This window comes from Coregonus lavaretus (assembly GCF_964263955.1).
Source record: "Coregonus lavaretus genome assembly, contig: HAP1_SCAFFOLD_1089, whole genome shotgun sequence".
NCBI classification, from domain to species: domain Eukaryota; kingdom Metazoa; phylum Chordata; class Actinopteri; order Salmoniformes; family Salmonidae; genus Coregonus; species Coregonus lavaretus.
Window position 1 is genome coordinate 10,662 of NW_028163412.1, and position 22,931 is coordinate 33,592.

Sequence of the window (22,931 nt, forward strand, 5' to 3'; positions counted from 1 at the left end):
CAGCATGTCAGGGGATGGGGTGGGGGGTGAGAGCAGCAGTGGGGGATGGGTAGCTAGTCCTTGATTGGCTGTAGATTGGCTGTAGACCACAACTGCCAAGAGAAATTCAATGAAATAATAGAATAATGAAATAGGCTGAATCAAATTGTGTTTACATATGTTTAAGACTCACACTTACCTCAGCCTGTTTCTTCCACTTCATGATCTGGGTATCATTGCCGACCCTCAACCTGTTAACATGTCCTCTAGTGGCATCAGAACATAGGCAGATGGCCATGGAGTTCAGAGTGAACAATATCTTCTCACAGCATCCTCCCCTCCACAGCTCCATCTCCAGGCATGTTGGCACAAACTTCATTTTATTTTTCCTGCTGGTGAACAAGGCCATTGGCAGCACCATCCATGTCCCTCTGTCAAGGAGGTCCTGCTTCTTACGTTGAAAGTCGTCTCTGAAAAGAGGAGACATTAGAAGGTTTCTTCTCTTAGTTTTGTCTTTTGTCTCGGTCAAGGCTTACATGTCAGTGTTGTACTTACTTTACTAATTGACTTGTAGAAACGGTAGAACTATATACAACATGTCAATTGTGAAATGATTGATATTGGACATCTAGTGTGAACATGATATTGGGTTAATCCTCACATTGTGGTGATTTCTCTACCTTTGATGAGGTCTACTTTGAGGTTTCTGGCCTGGGGAAGGGTTGCCCTCTAACAGGTGGTCATCAAAGGTGCCTTCTCCTCTGCCCACGCCAGAGTCTCACTCCAGGAAAAGGTCTGAAAGACCTCTGTCTCCACCGGTTGGGACAAGGGACCATCTTTTTCCTGCACTAACTCCTTTCTCTGAAAATACATAGAAATCACACAAACCTATGATCCTACATTGTAGATATATGGTATGGTATGGCATATCAACTGACTTATAATCTCAAGTCTAAAAAACAATCACTCTTATCACATACTTCTACTACCTTACCTCTTGATGATGACCTCTTTGTACTTCTTCACAAGTGACCTCATAAACAAAGCATGGAGGTATTGATGGCAATCCAGGTAATATCTGGCCCTGGCAAGGGGACCAGACCCATAGACTGGAGGTGTCCTCTTCACCTCGGGGACAGGGGACTTTGTTGGTCTTCCAGACAATGACACCTTCTTCACCTTAGCTGGTATAACAGCCAATCTCACCTTCTTCACCTTAGCTGGTGTTCCAGTCAATCGCACCTTCTTCACCTTAGCTGGTGTAACAGACAATCTCACCTTCACCACCTTAGCTGGTGTAACAGCCAATCTCACCTTCTCCACCTTAGCTGGTGTAACAGCAAATCTCACCTTCTTCAATTTAGCTGGTGTAACAGCCAATCTCACCTTCTCCACCTTAGCTGGTGTAACAGCCAATCTCACCTTCTTCACCTTAGCTGGTGTAACAGACAATCTCACCTTCTTCACCTTAGTTGGTGTAACAGCCAATCTCACCTTCTTCACATTAGGTGTGTGTGTGTGTGTCTATATAGTAAATGCTATATATATTATATGGTTATATATTGATCATTATATAAATGACATATATATATATATATATAAAATATATTGTGTAAAACTAGCAGTGTAAATGTTATAGAATTAGAGTTTACTGAAAATAATAAGTAATTAAGTGAATAATGGAACAAATGTAGTGAATGTGTCTGTTTGGAAATGAAACCTAGGCTATACAATTATTGTAATATGTAAAATAAACATATCTTTCTATGATTTATCTTTCCTGGTTGTTATTTCTCAGTATCTCTGGACTTAAAATGTGCCAAGTCAATAAAGTTAGGCGTCACATTTTGTGGTTCCTGACGCCTGTAATGATCTGCGAAATATTGATTGGTTGACACCCCATATGTAGTGTCACGGATTCCCCCGGTACCGCTGCTCATTCCGTTCACCAGCTCCGGAGGTCTACGTCACCGGCTTTCTAGGCGCCACTGACATGGATCATTACCACCAACCCCCGGACTGTCTTGTCTCATTACCACACCTGGTTCCCATTCCCCCTGATTAGTATGTGTATATATGTTCCCTCTGTTCCCCATTGTCCTTGTCCATTATTGTCCCCATGTCCGTTGGTCTCCTGAGTACCGTGTATTGTGTTCTTGTTATTACGGGTCTCGTCCATGTATTATATAGAGGTTTACACCTCTCTCCTTTGTTTGGGTTACAGCCCTGTGTTATATATATATATATATACGTGTTTGGGTTACATCCCTGTGTTATATATATATATATACGTGTTTGGGTTACATCCCTGTGTTATATATATATATATATATATATATACGTGTTTGGGTTACAGCCCTGTGTTATATATATATATATATACGTGTTTGGGTTACAGCCCTGTGTTATATATATATATATATATACGTGTTTGGGTTACATCCCAGTGTTATATATATATATATATATATATATATATATATACGTGTATGGGTTACAGCCCTGTGTTATATATATATATATATATAAATATATACGTGTTTGGGTTACAGCCCTGTGTTATATATATATATATATATACGTGTTTGGGTTACAGCCCTGTGTTATATATATATATATATATATATACGTGTTTGGGTTACAGCCCTGTGTTATATATATATATATATACGTGTTTGGGTTACAGCCCTGTGTTATATATATATATATATATATATATATACGTGTTTGGGTTACAGCCCTGTGTTATATATATATATATATATATACGTGTTTGGGTTACATCCCAGTGTTATATATATATATATATATATATATATATATACGTGTATGGGTTACAGCCCTGTGTTATATATATATATATATAAATATATACGTGTTTGGGTTACAGCCCTGTGTTATATATATATATATATATACGTGTTTGGGTTACAGCCCTGTGTTATATATATATATATATATATATACGTGTTTGGGTTACAGCCCTGTGTTATATATATATATATATACGTGTTTGGGTTACAGCCCTGTGTTATATATATATATATATATATATATATACGTGTTTGGGTTACAGCCCTGTGTTATATATATATATATATATATACGTGTTTGGGTTACAGCCCTGTGTTATATATATATATATATATACGTGTTTGGGTTACAGCCCTGTGTTATATATATGTATATATATATATATATATATATATATATATACGTGTTTGGGTTACAGCCCTGTGTTATATATATATATATATACGTGTTTGGGTTACAGCCCTGTGTTATATATATATATATATATACGTGTTTGGGTTACAGCCCTGTGTTATATATATATACATATATATATATATATATATATATGTATATATACGTGTTTGGGTTACAGCCCTGTGTTATATATATATATATATATATATATATACGTGTTTGGGTTACTGCCCTGTGTTATATATATATATATATATATATATATATATATATACGTGTTTGGGTTACAGCCCTGTGTATATATATATATATATATATATATATACGTGTTTGGGTTACAGCCCTGTGTTATATATATATATATATACGTGTTTGGGTTACAGCCCTGTGTTATATATATATATATATATATACGTGTTTGGGTTACAGCCCTGTGTTATATATATATATATATATATATATATATATATATATATATATATATATATATATACGTGTTTGGGTTACAGCCCTGTGTTATATATATATATATATATATATATATATATATATATATATATATATATATATATATATATATATATACGTGTTTGGGTTACAGCCCTGTGTTATATATATATATATATATATATACGTGTTTGGGTTACAGCCCTGTGTTATATATATATATATATACGTGTTTGGGTTACAGCCCTGTGTTATATATATATATATATATATATATACGTGTTTGGGTTACAGCCCTGTGTTATATATATATATATATATATATACGTGTTTGGGTTACAGCCCTGTGTTATATATATATATATATATATATATATATATACGTGTTTGGGTTACAGCCCTGTGTTATATATATATATATATATATATATATATATATATATACGTGTTTGGGTTACAGCCCTGTGTTATATATATATATATATATATATATATATACGTGTTTGGGTTTCAGCCCTGTGTTATATATATATATATATATACGTGTTTGGGTTACAGCCCTGTGTTATATATATATATATATATATATATATACGTGTTTGGGTTACAGCCCTGTGTTATATATATATATATATACGTGTTTGGGTTACAGCCCTGTGTTATATACAGTGGGGGAAAAAAGTATTTAGTCAGCCACCAATTGTGTAGGTTCTCCCACTTAAAAAGATGAGAGAGGCCTGTAATTTTCATCATAGGTACACGTCAACTATGACAGACAAATTGAGAATTTTTTTTCCAGAAAATCACATTGTAGGATTTTTTATTAATTTATTTGCAAATTATGGTGGAAAATAAGTATTTGGTCATCAACAAACAAGCAAGATTTCTGGCTCTCACAGACATGTAACTTCTTCTTTAAGAGGCTCCTCTGTCCTCCACTTGTTACCTGTATTAATGGCACCTGTTTGAACTTGTTATCAGTATAAAAGACACCTGTCCACAACCTCAAACAGTCACAATCCAAACTCCACTATGGCCAAGACCAAAGAGCTGTCAAAGGACACCAGAAACAAAATTGTAGACCTGCACCAGGCTGGGAAGACTGAATCTGCAATAGGTAAGCAGCTTGGTTTGAAGAAATCAACTGTGGGAGCAATTATTAGGAAATGGAAGACATACAAGACCACTGATAATCTCCCTCGATCTTGATCTCACCCCGTGGGGTCAAAATGATCACAAGAACGGTGAGCAAAAATCCCAGAACCACACGGGGGGACCTAGTGAATGACCTGCAGAGAGCTGGGACCAAAGTAACAAAGCCTACCATCAGTAACACACTACACCGCCAGGGACTCAAATCCTGCAGTGCAAGACGTGTCCCCCTGCTTAAGCCAGTACATGTCCAGGCGTCTGAAGTTTGCTAGAGTGCATTTGGATGATCCAGAAGAGGATTGGGAGAATGTCATATGGTCAGATGAAACCAAAATATAACTTTTTGGTAAAAACTCAACTCGTCGTGTTTGGAGGACAAAGAATGCTGAGTTGCATCCAAAGAACACCATACCTACTGTGAAGCATGGGGGTGGAAACATCATGCTTTGGGGCTGTTTGTCTGCAAAGGGACCAGGACGACTGATCCGTGTAAAGGAAAGAATGAATGGGGCCATGTATTGTGAGATTTTGAGTGAAAACCTCCTTCCATCAGCAAGGGCATTGAAGATGAAACGTGGCTGGGTCTTTCAGCATGACATTGATCCCAAACACACCGCCCGGGCAACGAAGGAGTAGCTTCGTAAGAAGCATTTCAAGGTCCTGGAGTGGCCTAGCCTGTCTCCAGATCTCAGCCCCGTAGAAAATCTTTGGAGGGAGTTGAAAGTCTGTGTTGCCCAGCGACAGCCCCAAAACATCATTGCTCTAGAGGAGATCTGCATGGAGGAATGGGCCAAAATACCAGCAACAGTGTGTGAAAACCTTGTGAAGACTTACAGAAAACGTTTGACCTGTGTCATTGCCAACAAAGGGTATATAACAAAGTATTGAGAAACTTTTGTTATTGACCAAATACTTATTTTCCACCATAATTTGCAAATAAATTAATTAAAAATCCTACAATGTGATTTTCTGGATATTTTTTTCTCATTTTGTCTGTCATAGTTGACGTGTACCTATGATGAAAATTACAGGCCTCTCTCATCTTTTTAAGTGGGAGAACTTGCACAATTGGTGGCTGACTAAATACTTTTTTTCCCCACTGTATATATATATATATATATATATATATATATATATATATATATATATACGTGTTTGGGTTACAGCCCTGTGTTATATATATATATATATATATATATATATATATATATATATATATATATATACGTGTTTGGGTTACAGCCCTGTGTTATATATATATATATATATACGTGTTTGGGTTACAGCCCTGTGTTATATATATATATATATATATATATATATATATATACGTGTTTGGGTTACAGCCCTGTGTTATATATATATATATATATATATATATATATATATATACGTGTTTGGGTTACAGCCCTGTGTTATATATATATATATATATATATACGTGTTTGGGTTACAGCCCTGTGTTATATATATATATATATATATATATACGTGTTTGGGTTACAGCCCTGTGTTATATATATATATATATACGTGTTTGGGTTACAGCCCTGTGTTATATATATATATATATATACGTGTTTGGGTTACAGCCCTGTGTTATATATATATATATATATATATATATATATATATATATATATACGTGTTTGGGTTACAGCCCTGTGTTACATATATATATATATATATATATATATATATATATATATATATATATATATATATATATATATATATATATATATATATATATATATATATATATATATACGTGTTTGGGTTACAGCCCTGTGTTATATATATATATATATATATATATATATATATATATATACGTGTTTGGGTTACAGCCCTGTGTTATATATATATATATATATATACGTGTTTGGGTTACAGCCCTGTGTTATATATATATATATATATATATACGTGTTTGGGTTACAGCCCTGTGTTATATATATATATATATATATATATATATATATATATACGTGTTTGGGTTACAGCCCTGTGTTATATATATATATATATATATATACGTGTTTGGGTTACAGCCCTGTGTTATATATATATATATATATATATATACGTGTTTGGGTTACAGCCCTGTGTTATATATATATATATATATATATATATATACGTGTTTGGGTTACAGCCCTGTGTTATATATATATATATATATATATATATATATATATACGTGTTTGGGTTACAGCCCTGTGTTATATATATATATATATATATATATATACGTGTTTGGGTTACATCCCTGTGTTATATATATATATATATATATATATATACGTGTTTGGGTTACAGCCCTGTGTTATATATATATATATGTATATACGTGTTTGGGTTACAGCCCTGTGTTATATATATATATATATATATATACGTGTTTGGGTTACAGCCCTGTGTTATATATATATATATATATATATATACGTGTTTGGGTTACAGCCCTGTGTTATATATATATATATATATACGTGTTTGGGTTACAGCCCTGTGTTATATATATATATATATATATATATATATATATATATATATATATATATATATATATATATATATATATATATATATATATACGTGTTTGGGTTACAGCCCTGTGTTATATATATATATATTTATATACGTGTTTGGGTTACAGCCCTGTGTTATATATATATATATACGTGTTTGGGTTACAGCCCTGTGTTATATATATATATATATATATATATATATATATATATATATATATATATATATATATATACGTTTTTGGGTTACAGCCCTGTGTTATATATATATATATATACGTGTTTGGGTTACTGCCCTGTGTTATATATATATATATATATATATACGTGTTTGGGTTACAGCCCTGTGTTATATATATATATATATATATACTTGTTTGGGTTACTGCCCTGTGTTATATATATATATATATATATATACGTGTTTGGGTTACAGCCCTGTGTTATATATATATATATATATATATATATATATACGTGTTTGGGTTACAGCCCTGTGTTATATATATATATATATACGTGTTTGGGTTACAGCCCTGTGTTATATATATATATATATATATACGTGTTTGGGTTACAGCCCTGTGTTATATATATATATATATATATATATATATATATATATACGTGTTTGGGTTACAGCCCTGTGTTATATATATATATATATATATATATATATATATATATATATATATATATATATATATATATATATATATATATATATATATACGTGTTTGGGTTACAGCCCTGTGTTATATATATATATATATATACGTGTTTGGGTTACAGCCCTGTGTTATATATATATATATATATATATATATATATATATATATATATATATATATATATATATATATATATATATATATACGTGTTTGTTTTGGGCTTCGTCCCCGTCGTTGTTCATGACGTACCTTGTGTTGGGGGGAGAAAATAAAACCCCTATTACCTATTCCTGCGCCTGTCTTCAAATCCTTATACAACGTGACATGTAGATTGTGTGATTTGATTGGATAACGAGTATTTGTTGACCTACGTCATCGGATATTCAATTGACACATGGGCATTCGTGCTGCGTTTCCACCTTCAAGAAACAGAAAGGAGCAAAAAGTCGGTGGTTGTATTTGATGAACGTTTATGGAAAAAGTATGGATTTATAGACGACTCACACATATTGGCCTCTTATCACCAGCATGAACCACATTGTCTAATTACCTGTGGACATAATGGGTGTGGGAAAACAAATATATGTTTTAGCGCCTATCGGTCACACATCTACCAAAACCACAGAGCTTTTAAGCCCCAACTTAGATGAGAATTGCCCTCATGATGAATTTGAGACGGGGACTGATCCCATTGAAGATGACATGAGCGATGTAGAGAGTCTGCCAGAGGCTGAATATGTTCAAGCCACAGAGATCAACACTGAGCAGCTAATTGAAGGTTGGTTGAGCCCAATGGGACATTGCTGGTCAAGACCTCAAATCGGTTGTGAAGTAGTATGGACATATTGATGGAACAAGGTCACTAAACTGGTGGTTAGACAGGGTAGATCCAAGAGCAGGCCTCTGCTGTCATCTAGAGGGCGTTTCTCTGTACTGCTTGACACATGGAGACTCAATGGAGGCACAGTGCAAAGTGCTCAAAGTAAGGCCCAAACAATTGTTTGTCAGGCTGGGATCTATAAGGCAGTATGTTCTTCAATTAGATGCCAACTAATATTCATACAGGGACAATAGGTGGGGCAGGAGGAAGAATGGATTTTTTAAAGCTTCAGATTGAGATTGTTGTTATTCTCCAATATGTTTTTCTTCAGTGAGCCACTCTGGATTCTCCAAGGGGAAAACTCCCTCTATTCTCCACTAGAGAGTTGTAGCTCCATGCTTTTGCTGGGAATTGTCCACTGTTGGTATACATTTATTTGGTCCCCAAAATACCAAAATAAAAAGGTGTATTTGTCTAGTTTTACCTGAGTCCCCAGTTAGCATCCATGTGGCTCATTTAAAAGTTTCAACAAAAAAAAACGTACTCCTGACGTTTCACCACAATAGGCTTCTTCAGACAATGGTACAAAAAGTAGCCAAACAAAGCCAAAGGAGAGTGATGAGCAGCAGCAGCATCATCAAACCAGCGAGGCCGCCGGCAAGCCCAACAGTGATGATGCTGCCGAGCTCCAGTTAGCTCCGTGTGCAGAGCCTACCCACCCTTCCACAAGCACCGCCTGGATAATGGCTCCACAGCCCCCTCCACCTCCGACTGTTCCTGACTATCTTGGAACAGAGGTGCCAGCCCAGATTATCCTAGAATCCTACCGTAGCCGCAGGTTTTCTGTCCAAAAAAACTTCATTTAATAGCAACTGGTTCATAAGAAGAGAGTGTCTGGAATACTCGCTTACTGAAGATGCTGCATTGCTGAAAGTTCTGCGTGGGGTCCATCTATTGGGAGATGGCTAACCAGTCTGTATTTTCCACTGATTCATATGGATGCCAGTGCACACATTGGCTGTAAAAGTGGGTAAAAACAGAAAAGCATATAACTGTAGCTATGTGGTCTTTACTTGGGTGTGTTTCAGCAGGGTGAGGTCAGAGAGATGCTTCCAAGTCACTATTTTTCAGAACTCATAAAATCCTTTACACAATCTGATGGGATGGATATTCAACCCCATTTAAATGACCATAAAGTCACAGATCTGTTCATGGCAATGCAGTTCATTTAATGATGTTAATATTTCTGTGAGCTTGTGTGGACTACCACTTCACGGTTGAGCAGTTGTTGCTCCTAGATGTTTCCACTTCACAATAACAGCACTTAGTGTTGACCGGGGCAGCTCTAGCAGGGCAGAAATATGACTTGTTGGAAAGGTGGCATCCTATGACGGTGCCACGTTGAAAGTCACTGAGCTCTTCAGTAAGGCCGTTCTACTGCCAATGTTTGTCTATGGAGATTGCATGGCTGTGTGCTCGATTTCATACACCTGTCAGCAACGAGTGTGACTGAAATAGCCGAATCCACTCATTTGAAGGGGTGTCCACATACTTTTATGTATATAGTGTACATGCTCTGTCCTGCTACTGGTAGGCCTGTAACGTTATGGGAACTGATCTGAACAGGTTTAGGCTGGTCATCTAGGATATGTAGGCTATAGCTGAGGTATAGACCTCCATCTGTATCAGGACTAGGCTCCTGCTACTGTTACTGTTATAACGTTATGGGAACTGATCTGAACAGGTTTAGGCTGGTCATCTAGGATATGTAGGCTATAGCTGAGGTATAGACCTCCATCTGCATATCACTAACAAACCGCTATTATATATTATAACCTAGCCTACTTTACATAATATAAATCTCCTACTTGTTGCAAAAATACTTTCTGAATGTATCAATGATTTCCCCTCAGATCAATCATGCCCGTTTTAGCCCTTCTGTCTACATTCTCAGATTGAAAGACAACAAATGGCCGACTTTTAATGAATACAAATAAGTGTGAGACATGGCCTTGTGTTGCTGCACTGTCTATAACTACCTTAACAAACAGTGACGTATTATTATTATTGACAGTTAACATGGAGAAGAGATGTCACAACCAGATATTCATCTGATTGCATTAAATAGCCTGACTGTTTCGATATGTCTGTTAGTAAATGTTTTATTTCTAAGAGATCATGAGTAAAAGAGAACAATGGACATTCTAGAATTAGTTGTCACTGTGGTAACCACAACCAACATGCTGCATCTCTGTTTAGGGGTCAGTGGTCTAAAATGAGTCTCTCTGGAGAGAGAGAGGAGGGGGTCCCTGCCTCTAAAATGAGACTCTCTGGGGAGAGAGAGGAGGGGGGCCCTGCCTCTAAAATGAGTCTCTCTGGGGAGAGAGAGGAGGGGGTCCCTGCCTCTAAAATGCGTCTCTCTGGGGAGAGAGAGGAGGGGGGCCCTGCCTCTAAAATGAGTCTCTCTGGGGAGAGAGAGGAGGGGGGCCCTGCCTCTAAAATGAGTCTCTCTGGGGAGAGAGAGGAGGGGGGCCCTGCCTCTAAAATGCGTCTCTCTGGGGAACATGACACCAAAGCTAAGAGGTGAGATAACAATTTTATGAAGAATTTGTTAAGTTTATTTCTAAAATAAATAGCTATCTTAAGAGCTATCGTATATCGCTCTGGATAAGAGCATCTGCTAAATCAGGAGTTCTCAATCCGGGGTCAGCGGAGGTACTGCATGGGTTCTGCAGCACCCTGACTGGACTCGTTGCAATGGAAGACATTTGATAGAATTTTAATACGACACGACCACTTTGCCTAATCTTCATTATTGCCTAATATAATGGAATGCATATTTCTTTAACCAATTCTGATGGTTGTTACAAGCGGAATTTTGTCAATATTACCGTATTTTTTATTTATTTTATTTTATTAAGTTTATTTTCTTTTATTCTGTTAAAAAAAATGTTTTTTTTTTTTTTTTTTTTATTCTCTTATTGATCTGTTTTTTTTTTTTATTATTTTTTTTTTTTTACCCCATATGTAACTCTGTGTTGTTTTTGTTGCACTACTTTGCTTTGTCTTGGCCAGGTCGCAGTTGTAAATGAGAACCTGTTCTCAACTGGCTTACCTGGTTAAATAAAGGTGAAATAAAAATAAAAATAAAAATACCAACACACTCTTCACACCCGTTTAACAACTCTAAATAGCTTTGGCATCGTAGGCATCAGGGTCCCTTGTCAATAATGTTGCCTACAACTTTGCATACAATGTTCATTTTCATCGAACACATATTTCGCCCTAGATGCCTTCAATTGCCCAATTTATAGCCATGGCCAATTTAGGAAGATTTTTTAACAACGTGATGTTGCGCTCCAAAGGGATAACTTGAAAAAACATGATGTAGGTAATTAAATAATCAAAAGAAAAGCGTGTTTATTATACACTTAGAAAAGAAGGTTCCTTATAGAACCAAAAAGGCTTCTATCACTTCCTTAATATATGGAACCACTAAAAGTTATATATATTTTTGGGTTCAGTGAAGAAGAACCTCTAGAGTTCTGATCAACGAAAGGTGAATGATTTGAGGATGTGAACCCAGCAGCCTTCCAGTGGTCAGATCAAGCCCGCACGTTTTTTCCAGCGCCCGGCCCGGGATTCGAACCAGCCACCTTTCTGCCATAGGTCCAACTCCTGCCACTGCTCCAACTCCTTAGCCGCTGGGCGAAAACCTGAGTTAATCTTCAGAAATAAGCATGAGTTAATCTATGCAGACATACATGGTATCATTTATACATAATTATTATACATAAATCATTGCCAAAAGCACAAGAAATATCTATATTATTTATGGATTGATCATATAGAAATATATGACCTACTCCAAAGCAATTACATGTGGCGCAGGAACCACTGACTCACTGCAATATTCTATAGTATTATCAAGACACCTGCTGTTAACTCTTAACTGGTTAGGACAGCTCATGAGGTGTCCTAAATATCTGCCAACTAGGTGGGACTATAGGCTTCATGCATAGCTTTAATTTATACCCATAAGAGTAGAAGTCTTTATTCTCAGCACTTAAATGACCAATTTTCTACTCTGAGACACTTTGTGGATATGGGCCCAGATCTCAAAATATTGTTATAAAAAAAAACTTAGAATGTTTGTTTTACATAATTTAAAAAATGCAAGCCACTGTAAAGACTGGGTTTAGTTTATTGTGTGGCTCTGCTCATGTCCGCGTTCTGGAACTGTCCGCGTCCCCGTCCAGAACTGTCCGCGTCCACGTACGGTTTGGCGCCAAGCATATTGTCCAGTTACGCGCAGAGTGGTCTGAGGTGATCTTGGGGAACAACGACGGAGTTCATTACAGTGTTGAGACACCGACATTTATTGTTCAATTAGCTTTTTTGCGTAATGGTCAGTGACAGTATGAGTGTAGCCAGATCCTTTTCACTCGCTATCCTTGTTTCATCTTGTGGTTCAACGGGTTCGTCATCATCCTCGAGGGACAGACGAACGACCTGCTAGCTAGCCAAGCTAGTCGGTACAGCTAGCTAAGCTAGCTACTCTATCAGCAGCATCCTAGTTATCCTAGCTACCACTACATCATCACCGGCTGCCTGCATTTCTTGTGGACCGATGGAGCTCCCTGGTTGTTTCTTCCACCAGTTAAATACTGTGGAGGGCTTTTCCCTCTGTCGTTGACGGATGCTGGCTACCTACCATCCCTCTGTCCGGTTCTCCTCTCTTCACTAGATGGACGGTAACTTTAGTGTTTAATCCCTCTGTGTCCAAGGACTGAACTTTTTAATATTATTTTCGGGGCGCCTCAAGCGACATTTTTTACAACGTTTATTTCTGATAAAATTAGTTCATTGCATCCGCCATGGAGCCCAGTTTCATAATATTACCTTCTGTCCCTGGTTATGAAGTAATCGCGAAACAACAGGCCTTATGTTTGGGCATTTTTCACCCTACCAGCTCCTATTAGTTCTATTGAGCTCCGTGGCACCGACTCGCCTTCAGAACGTTCTATTCCCAGCCCATTGTTCTGCGTCACAACGCCAGCTTCACTATTGTTATCAATGAGACCTGCCTGCGTTAACCCTGTAGGTTTACCTCAGGTAACTTATTATTAACAAGGTCACGGCTACTTGGTGAGCATTAACCCTGTAGGTTTACCTCAGGTAACTTATTATTAACACGGTTACGGCTACTTGGTGAGCATTAACCCTGTAGATTTACCTCAGGTAACTTATTATTAACAAGGTTACGGCTACTTGGTGAGCGTTAACCCTGTAGGTTTACCTCAGGTAACTTATTATTAACAAGTTTACGGCTACTTGGTGAGCGTTTACCCTGTAGGTTTACCTCAGGTAATTTATTATTAACAAGGTTACGGCTACTTGGTGAGCGTTAACCCTGTAGGTTTACCTCAGGTAATTTATTATTACCAAGGTTACGGCTACTTGGCTAGCGTTAACCCTGTAGGTTTACCTCAGGTAATTTATTATTAACAAGGTTACGGCTACTTGGTGAGCGTTAACCCTGTAGGTTTACCTCAGGTAACTTATTATTAACAAGGTTACGCCTATTTATGGCTCACAGTTCACCTGTGTACACCTTGTGGTAACCCATAGCGCTAGCGATCGCTGGCGAAAAGCCATGAAATGTTAAACAGTTTCTGGTCATGGGTAACCATATTTTCAGAAAAAGGTGTACAACCTAAACAAAACGCATGCCCCTGTCCTTTTTTTCAAGAGGTGGCTGATTTAAACAGCCGGTATACATTTTTTAATGAAGAAATAACACATTTTCTTTGATTTGTTGTTTCTAAATGGCCTCTGGGTAATTTGATATGCATCGAAATCTTTATTAGTAGGCATCAAATTTGAGCGAATGCTGCACAGGTTCACAGAGTTGCAAACCAAATGGGTATAATGGGGTGATTGTTGTCTAATCGGGTGGTCTAGCTAATGGATTTGTAGATCGGATGCAGTTGCTACCTCAGATTATGAGCCTAGCAAGTGTCATGAATGAGTTATGTAGTAACCACTGACGGCCACAGAGAGGCGCAAGAGAGCTATAAACCAAAACTGTTTTTTGCCATAAAAACCCTAAACCTAACAATCAATCAAATGTATTTATAAAGCCCTATACAGAAACTCTTACCCTACGTATTACCTATTTCAGCCTTAAGGGTAGGGTAGCCTAGAACACTTTTAGAAACTATTTTAGTAATAATATTATTATGTTAGTAAATACAATTATAGTATTAAATAGCATTTTGATAATTTTGTTAATCAAAACCTGTTTACGCATTTTGCTTTTTTTGTAGTTATTAGTTATTTTATGATATTTATTATTGCAAGGCAGAACACTTGATAAACAAGACACATACATTTTATTTTTCAAATGTGGTTTGAACTGGGTGACCTAGTATTCTCTATGTGAAAGTCCAGAAAATGGCATCGGATAGGTGGGGCAAGTTTGAGACTGATCTAAGGAATTAACAAAAAAAATACACTTTATTCTCAACTGCCTCACCAATGTCTGAACGTGAATTAATAACTTTTAATTGCTAAATATTTCCAATGGATGGCAGCATATGACCACGAAGCATCAGTTATAGGCTACAAGCAGCAATATGATTAACATAAAATAGCATGCAACCAAAGACTATATGTCCCATTGTTTTCTAAGATGGTCACTCAATACTTTAGTTAGCTATATATCTCGTATTAGGCCTGTGATGCTTTTGGAAGAGCAATTAAATATTGACTTTAGCAGGTGTTGAACCCCGGGTAAATAATCACTAGTCAGATGCTCCAACCTCAACCCTAGTATTCATGTATTATAAAAAATGATCTTAATATCTGATATTGGGAGTAAACAACATCGGAATAGATAAGACAAGAGTGCATCTTCCAGCCCGCCAATAAATTACATCATGCAAATGTACCTCAACATTCCCCTCGCTTGCGCTAGAAGGCAGAGTACTCGCTGCCGCTGACGGCACAAGCTTTTTATCGGGGCTGAGTTGGCTACTTGTTCGAGAAGGCAGAGTGCTCGCTGCTGGTTGATGAATCTGACAATGAATGTACTAGGAAAATGATTTTTTCTCGACCAGAGGTGACACAATTAATGTTAATTGATTGGGTCTAATGGTCGTCTTGTGCTGAACTGCACATGTGAAGGCCGTCAAATCAAAGGCACTCCTTCGATATAAAATTGTTTTTGACTAACATGAAAATGTGTCAGTTTGTTAAACTACTTAAGACAGAACATTTTCTAAATGAACAACTAAGGAAGTCATTTTTATCTCTCATTGGCATCTCAAACCCCAAACCCTGGCCTGGTCTGCTTCATATGCATTCCCAGAATACATTTTTAACATCAGCAGTTGTCACAAAGTGCTTATATAGAAACCCAGTCTAAAACCCCAAACAGAAAATGCAAAAAAACATTTGTCTCTCTGAAATGAAGCCATTAAGTGATCGATTTTAAACAAACAAACATGTCTGTCATTGAACAACACCATGCCATGATTAGCTAGTGAGAAAACACAACCATTTATTTGATAATTTCTTTAAACAATAGAAGCTAATTTACGAACATTTCTGAAAATGGATATATAGCGTTTTGGACTGAAACTCTTGTTATGTTTCCAAATCTGAGCTCAGAGTAGATGAGAGACGTAATGTTTGTCTCTGTTGTGTTGAAGCCCAATCAAGCAGGAGAGACCAGCCTCCACTGTACCCAGCTGTGTGTCCATGAAGAGTGACCGGTCTATGGAACTTCCTATACAGTTCAGAGAGGGAGACTTTTCTAGTGAACAAAGGTAAGAAGAACTCATGGGTCATGGTCAGTGAGTTAAACAACACTGTCTCTAGTCATTTCTCCTCTCCCATTTTCCCATTTCTTTTTGTTGTTTTCATAATCCATAGGCTAACCCTTTTTTCAATTTTCATAGTCCTGAAACAATATTAAACAAACACAACATTCCCTCCCTGTGTGTGTGTGTGTGTGTGTGTGTGTGTGTGTGTGTGTGTGTGTGTGTGTCTGTCAGTGAGTGTGTGCACTCCCTGGATGAGGAGATGTAATCTCTATCCTGATTGCCTAGTCACTTTTACCCCTACCTACATGTACATATTACCTCAACTACCTGGTACCCCTGCACATTGACTCAGTACTGGTACTCCTTGTATATAGTCTAGTTATTACCTCAACTACCTGGTACCCCTGCACATTGACTCAGTACTGGTCCTCCTTGTATATAGTCTAGTTATTACCTCAACTACCTGGTACCCTGCACATTGACTCAGTACTGGTACTCCTTGTATATAGTCTAGTTATTACCTCAACTACCTGGTACCCTGCACATTGACTCAGTACTGGTACTCCTTGTATATAGTCTAGTTATTACCTCAACTACCTGGTACCCCTGCACATTGACTCAGTACTGGTACTCCTTGTATATAGTCTAGTTATTACCTCAACTACCTGGTACCCTGCACATTGACTCAGTACTGGTACTCCTTGTATATAGTCTAGTTATTACCTCAACTACCTGGTACCCTGCACATTGACTCAGTACTGGTACTCCTTGTATATAGTCTAGTTATTACCTCAACTACCTGGTACCCCTGCACATTGACTCAGTACTGGTACTCCTTGTATATAGTCTAGTTATTACCTCAACTACCTGGTACCCCTGCACATTGACTCAGTACTAGTACTCCTTATATATAGTCTAGTTATTCCTCAACTACCTGGTACCCCTGTACATTGACTCAGTACTGGTACTCCTTATAGCCTCATTATTATTATTTTATTATGTTACTATTTCCTTTTTTTATTTAGCTAATTTTTGTTACTTTTTAACTCTGCATTGTTGGGAAAGGGCTCGTAAGTAAGCATTTCACGGTATAGTGTACCACTGTTGTATTCGGCGCATGTGACATACAATTTCATTTGATTGAATTTGAAGGTCATGCGTAAAAACATGTCATCAGGTCGAGCAGTCGTCTCACGCCGAACAGTCGTCTCACGCCGAATTGCGCATGTGCAGGCCGTCAAATCAAAGGCACTCCTTCCATATAAAATTGTTTTTGACTAACATGAAAACGTGTCAGTTTGTCACTTTCATGAGGTTGAAGTAATAATGTGTTCAACTACTAAAGCCAGAACATTTATAAAATGAACAAATCAATCAATCCAAATTAGATTTGTCACATGCTCCTAATACAACATGTGTAGACCTTACTGTGAAATGCTTACTTACGAGCCCTTAACCAACAATGCTGAGTTACATTTTTTTTTACTAACAACTAAGGAAGTCATTTTTACTTCTTTGTTTTCTCAAACCCTAAACCCTGGCCTGGTCTGCTTCATATGCGTACCACAATTATATATTTTTTTACATCAGCAGTTGTCACAAAGTGCTTATATAGAAACCCAGTCTAAAACCTCAAAGAGCAAGCAATGCAGATGTAGAAGCACAGTGGCTAGGAAAAACTCCCTAGAAAGGCAGGAACCTAGGAAGAAACCTAGAGAGGAACCAGGCTCTGAGGGGTGGCCAGTCCTCTTCTGGCTGTGCTGGGGGGAGATTATAACAGTACATGGCCATTAAGGCCAGATCGTTCTTCAAGATGTTCAAATGTTCATAGATGACCAGCAGGGTCAAATAATAATCACTGTGGTTATAGAGGGTGCAACACGTCAGCACCTCAGGAGTAATGTCAGTTGGCTGTTCATAGCCAAGCATTCAGAGGTCAAGACAGCAGGTGTTGTAGAGAGAGAGAAGGAGAGAGAGAGAGAGAGAGAGAGAGAGAGAGAGAAGGAGAGGGAGAGAGAAGGAGATGGAGAGGGTCGAAACAGCAGGTTCGGGACAATGTAACAGGTCAGAGTTCCATATCCGCAGGCAGACCAGTAGAAACTGGATCAGCAGCATGACAAGGTATCACGTCCGGTGGAGCATGTATCGACACTGATAGGATCGAAAGAAGGGGAGCGCTGCTCTCGGATCAGTTTTCCCCATTCAAATTTTTCCATATAATTAGTTCACAATACTGATGACAGATTAGCTCCTAGAGAGATATTACCACCTACGGCTGCAAATATTGAGGCTGCTAATTCTAAATCACAGATTTGGCACATCATTGTTCACATGTTAGGCTACACATCATGAAATATATTGAGACAAATTACAGACCGTAGTCTACAAGTAGAAAAATAGAACTCAATTGATTGAACATTAAATGTATTTCAATTTGATTGAAATAGGCCTATAGCCTACTGTTTATATTTTAATGCAGTCATCTTGGTGTTCATTTGAAACAAATTTGTATACGTCCCTTGTTTGAATCAATTGCAAAGACATTGGCAACTTTGTATTTGTACTCAACTTTGTTCTGAATTTATCTGCGGTCACAAAGAGACGGATAAACCATGTGATTCTATGTTTACTGGAGATCTTCTGTGTATAAAGTCATGCGGAAGGGCAAAAAAGCATCTATGATGCTAATAGGAAGATTCTAACAATGAACTTAGCCTTAAGATGCTTTTGGGAAACCAGTCCTGGATAAGAACATCTGCTAAATGACTAAAATGTAAAATGTAAATGTTTTACATACAGATCTCATATTACTGTATTGAATGTTGTACATGTGTACAGTACTTTATTACAAATGTGGTTATTTGTTACATTTATTACTGTGTAAAACCTAGCAATACTTCTGATTTCTCTGAGAGTGAGGCAGATATATAGCATTTTACAAAAGAAACACATTATTTGTCTCTGAAATGAAACCATCAAGTGATAGATTTTAAACAAATACATGTCTGTCATTGAACAACCCCATGCCATGATTAGATAGTGAAAAAACACACCAATCTCTTTCATAATTTCTTTAAAGAATATAAGCTAATTTACCAACATTTCTGAAAATTGCGTTTTAGAATGAAACTCTTGTTTCCCCATCTGAGCTCAGAGTAGATGAGAGATGTAATGTTTGTCTCTGTTGTGTTGAAGTCCAATCAAGAAGGAGAGACCAGCCTCCCCTGTACCCAGCTGTGTGTCCATGAAGAGTGACCGGTCTATGGGTGAACCTATAGTGTTTAGAGAGGGAGACTTTTCTACTGAACAAAGGTAAGAAGAACTCATGGGTCATGGTCAGTGAGTTAAACAACACTGTCTCTAGTCATTTCTCCTCTCCCATTTTACCATTTATTTTTGTTGTTTTCATAATCCGTAGGCTAATCCTTTTTTCCATTTTCATAGTCCTGAAACAATATTAAACTAAAACAGCATTCCCTCCCTGTGTGTGTGTGTGTGTGTGTGTGTGTGTGTGTGTGTGTGTGTGTGTGTGTGTGTGTGTGTGTGTGTGTGTTTGTGTGCACTCCCTGGATGAGGAGATGTAATCTCTATCCTGATTGCCTAGTCACTTTTACCCCTACCTACATGTACATATTTCCTAAATTACCTCAACTACCTGGTACCCCTGCACGTTGACTCAGTACTGGTACTCCTTGTATATAGTCTAGTTATTACCTCAACTACCTGGTACCCCTGCACATTGACTCAGTACTGGTACTGCTTGTATATAGTCTAGTTATTACCTCAATTACCTCAACTACCTGGTACCCCTGCACATTGACTCAGTACTGGTACTCCTTGTATATAGTTTAGTTATTACTTCAACTACCTGGTACCCCTGGACATTGACTCAGTACTGGTACTCCTTGTATATAGTCTAGTTATTACCTCAACTACCTGGTACCCCTGGACATTGACTCAGTACTGGTACTCCTTGTATATAGTCTAGTTATTACCTCAACTACCTGGTACCCCTGTACATTGACTCAGTACTGGTACTCCTTGTATATAGTCTAGTTATTACCTCAACTACCTGGTACCCCTGCACATTGACTCAGTACTGGTACTCCTTGTATATAGTCTAGTTATTAACTCAACTACCTGGTACCCCTGTACATTGACTCAGTACTGGTACTCCTTATAGCCTCATTATTGTTATTTTATTATGTTACTATTTCCTTTTTTTATTTAGCTAATTTTTGTGACTTTTTAACTCTGCATTGTTGGGAAAGGGCTCATAAGTAAGCATTTCACGGTAAAGTGTACCACTTTTGTATTTGGCCCATGTGAGAAATACAATTTGATTTGATTTGAAGCTCATGCGCAGAAATACGTCATTGGGTCTAATGGTCGTCTTGTGCCGAACTGCACAGGTGCAGGCCGTCAAATCAAAGTCACTCCTTCGATATAAAGTTGTTTTTGACTAACATGAAAATGTGTCAGTTTGTTAAACTACTTAAGACAGAACATTTTCAAAATTAACAACTAAAGAAGTCATTTTTACCTCTCATTGACTTCTCAAACCCCAAACCCTGGCTTGGTCTCCTTCATATGTATTCCCAGAAGACATTTTCTACATCAGCAGTTGTCACCAAGTGCTTATATAGAAACCCAGTCTAAAACCACAAAGAGCAAGCAATGCAGATGCAGAAGCACGATGGCTAGGAAAAACTCCCTAGAAAGGCAGGAACCTAGGAAGAAACCTAGAGAGGAACCAGGCTCTGAGGGGTGGCCAGTCCTCTTCTGGCTGTGCTGGGGGGAGATTATAAGAGGATATGGCCATTAAGTTCAGATCGTTCTTCAAGATTTTAAAATGTTCATAGATGACCATCAGGGTCAAATAATAATCATTGTGGTTATAGAGGGTGCAACACGTCAGCACCTCAGGAGTAAATGTCAGTTGGCTTTTCATAGCCGAGCATTCAGAGGTCGAGACAGCAGGTGTGGTAAAGAGAGAGAAGGAGAGGGGGAGAGAGAGAGAGAGAGAGAGAGAGAGAGAGAGAGAGAGAGGGTCGAAACAGCAGGTTCGAGACAAGGTCTCACGCCCGTTGAACAGGTCAGAGTTCCATATCCGCAGGCAGACCAGTAGAATCTGGATCAGCAGCATGACAAGGTATCACGTCCGGTGGAGCATGTATCGATACTGATAGGATCGAAAGAAGGGGAGTTCTGCTCTCTGATCAGTTTTCTCCATTAAAATCTTTCCTTAACATTATAATTATTTAACAATACTGACCATGGATCAGCTTCTAGAAAGATATTACTACCTACGGCTGCAAATATTGAGGTAGTTTATTCTAATGCTTACACAATAAAAATGCACTAAATCACATCATTGTTCACATGTTAGGCTACACATCATGAAATATATTGAGACAATTTACAGACAGTAGCAAAATAGAACATGAAATGTTTGTCTCTGTTGTGTTGAAGCCCAATCAAGCAGGAGAGACCAGCCTCCCCTGTACCCAGCTGTGTGTCCATGAAGAGTGACCAGTCTATGGATCAACCTATATGGTTTAGAGAGGGAGACTTTTCTACTGAACAAAGGTAAGAAGAACTCATGGGTCATGGTCAGTGAGTTAAACAACACTGTCTCTAGTCATTTCTCCTCTCCCATTTTCCCATTTATTTTTGTTGTTTTCATAATCCATAGGCTAAACCTTTTTTCCATTTTCATAGCCCTGAAACAATATTAAACAAACACAACATTCCCTCCCTGTGTGTGTGTGTGTGTGTGTGTGTGTGTGTGTGTGTGTGTGTGTGTGTGTGTGTGTGTGTGTGTGTGTGTGTGTGTGTGTGTGTGTGTGTGTTGTGTGTGTGCACTCCCTGGATGAGGAGATGTAATCTCATGTTTTGTCCCCAGAAACCAACAGGAGAGATCAGAGTCAGAGATTCTCAGTGGTCAGTCTTCCCAGAGTCCTCAAACAGACCTGGCCTCCATATTCAGTGTATGTGGTCCTGTTATGTACATTTGTTTTCGTTTACCTCAAGTAAAGTTGATCTGTCAATCATTCATTAATATGTTAATGAGAAAGCATTTATTCTCTTGCTTAACTTATTTACTTGATTTATTTCAGTTGCTTGAAGATAATATTATGACATTTGTGAAGAACGAGCTGAAGATGTTCAAGAGGATTCTTAGTCCAGAACTCCCAGAAGGCTTTGAGAGTCAGAAGCAGGATAAGGAAGTGGTGGATGCTGAAGATGAGAAGCAGGAGAGCAGTGCCAGAGAGGGGGCTCTGAAGAT

The 22,931-nt window shown here is 37.6% G+C and overlaps 1 protein-coding gene across 1 annotated transcript; it reads left to right on the forward strand.

Annotated features, from left to right (window-relative positions):
- Window positions 1–11,358: 11,358 nt before the first annotated feature.
- Window positions 11,359–22,927, forward strand: LOC311118167 (uncharacterized protein; the record flags this gene model as incomplete). Its single annotated transcript, XM_084193025.1, has 5 exons — window positions 11,359–11,396; window positions 22,115–22,231; window positions 22,548–22,632; window positions 22,762–22,872; window positions 22,916–22,927. The coding sequence occupies 5 exons, from the start codon at window positions 11,359–11,361 to the stop codon at window positions 22,925–22,927; spliced, it is 363 nt and encodes a 120-aa protein (XP_084049151.1).
- Between the last annotated feature and the right edge of the window lie 4 nt (window positions 22,928–22,931).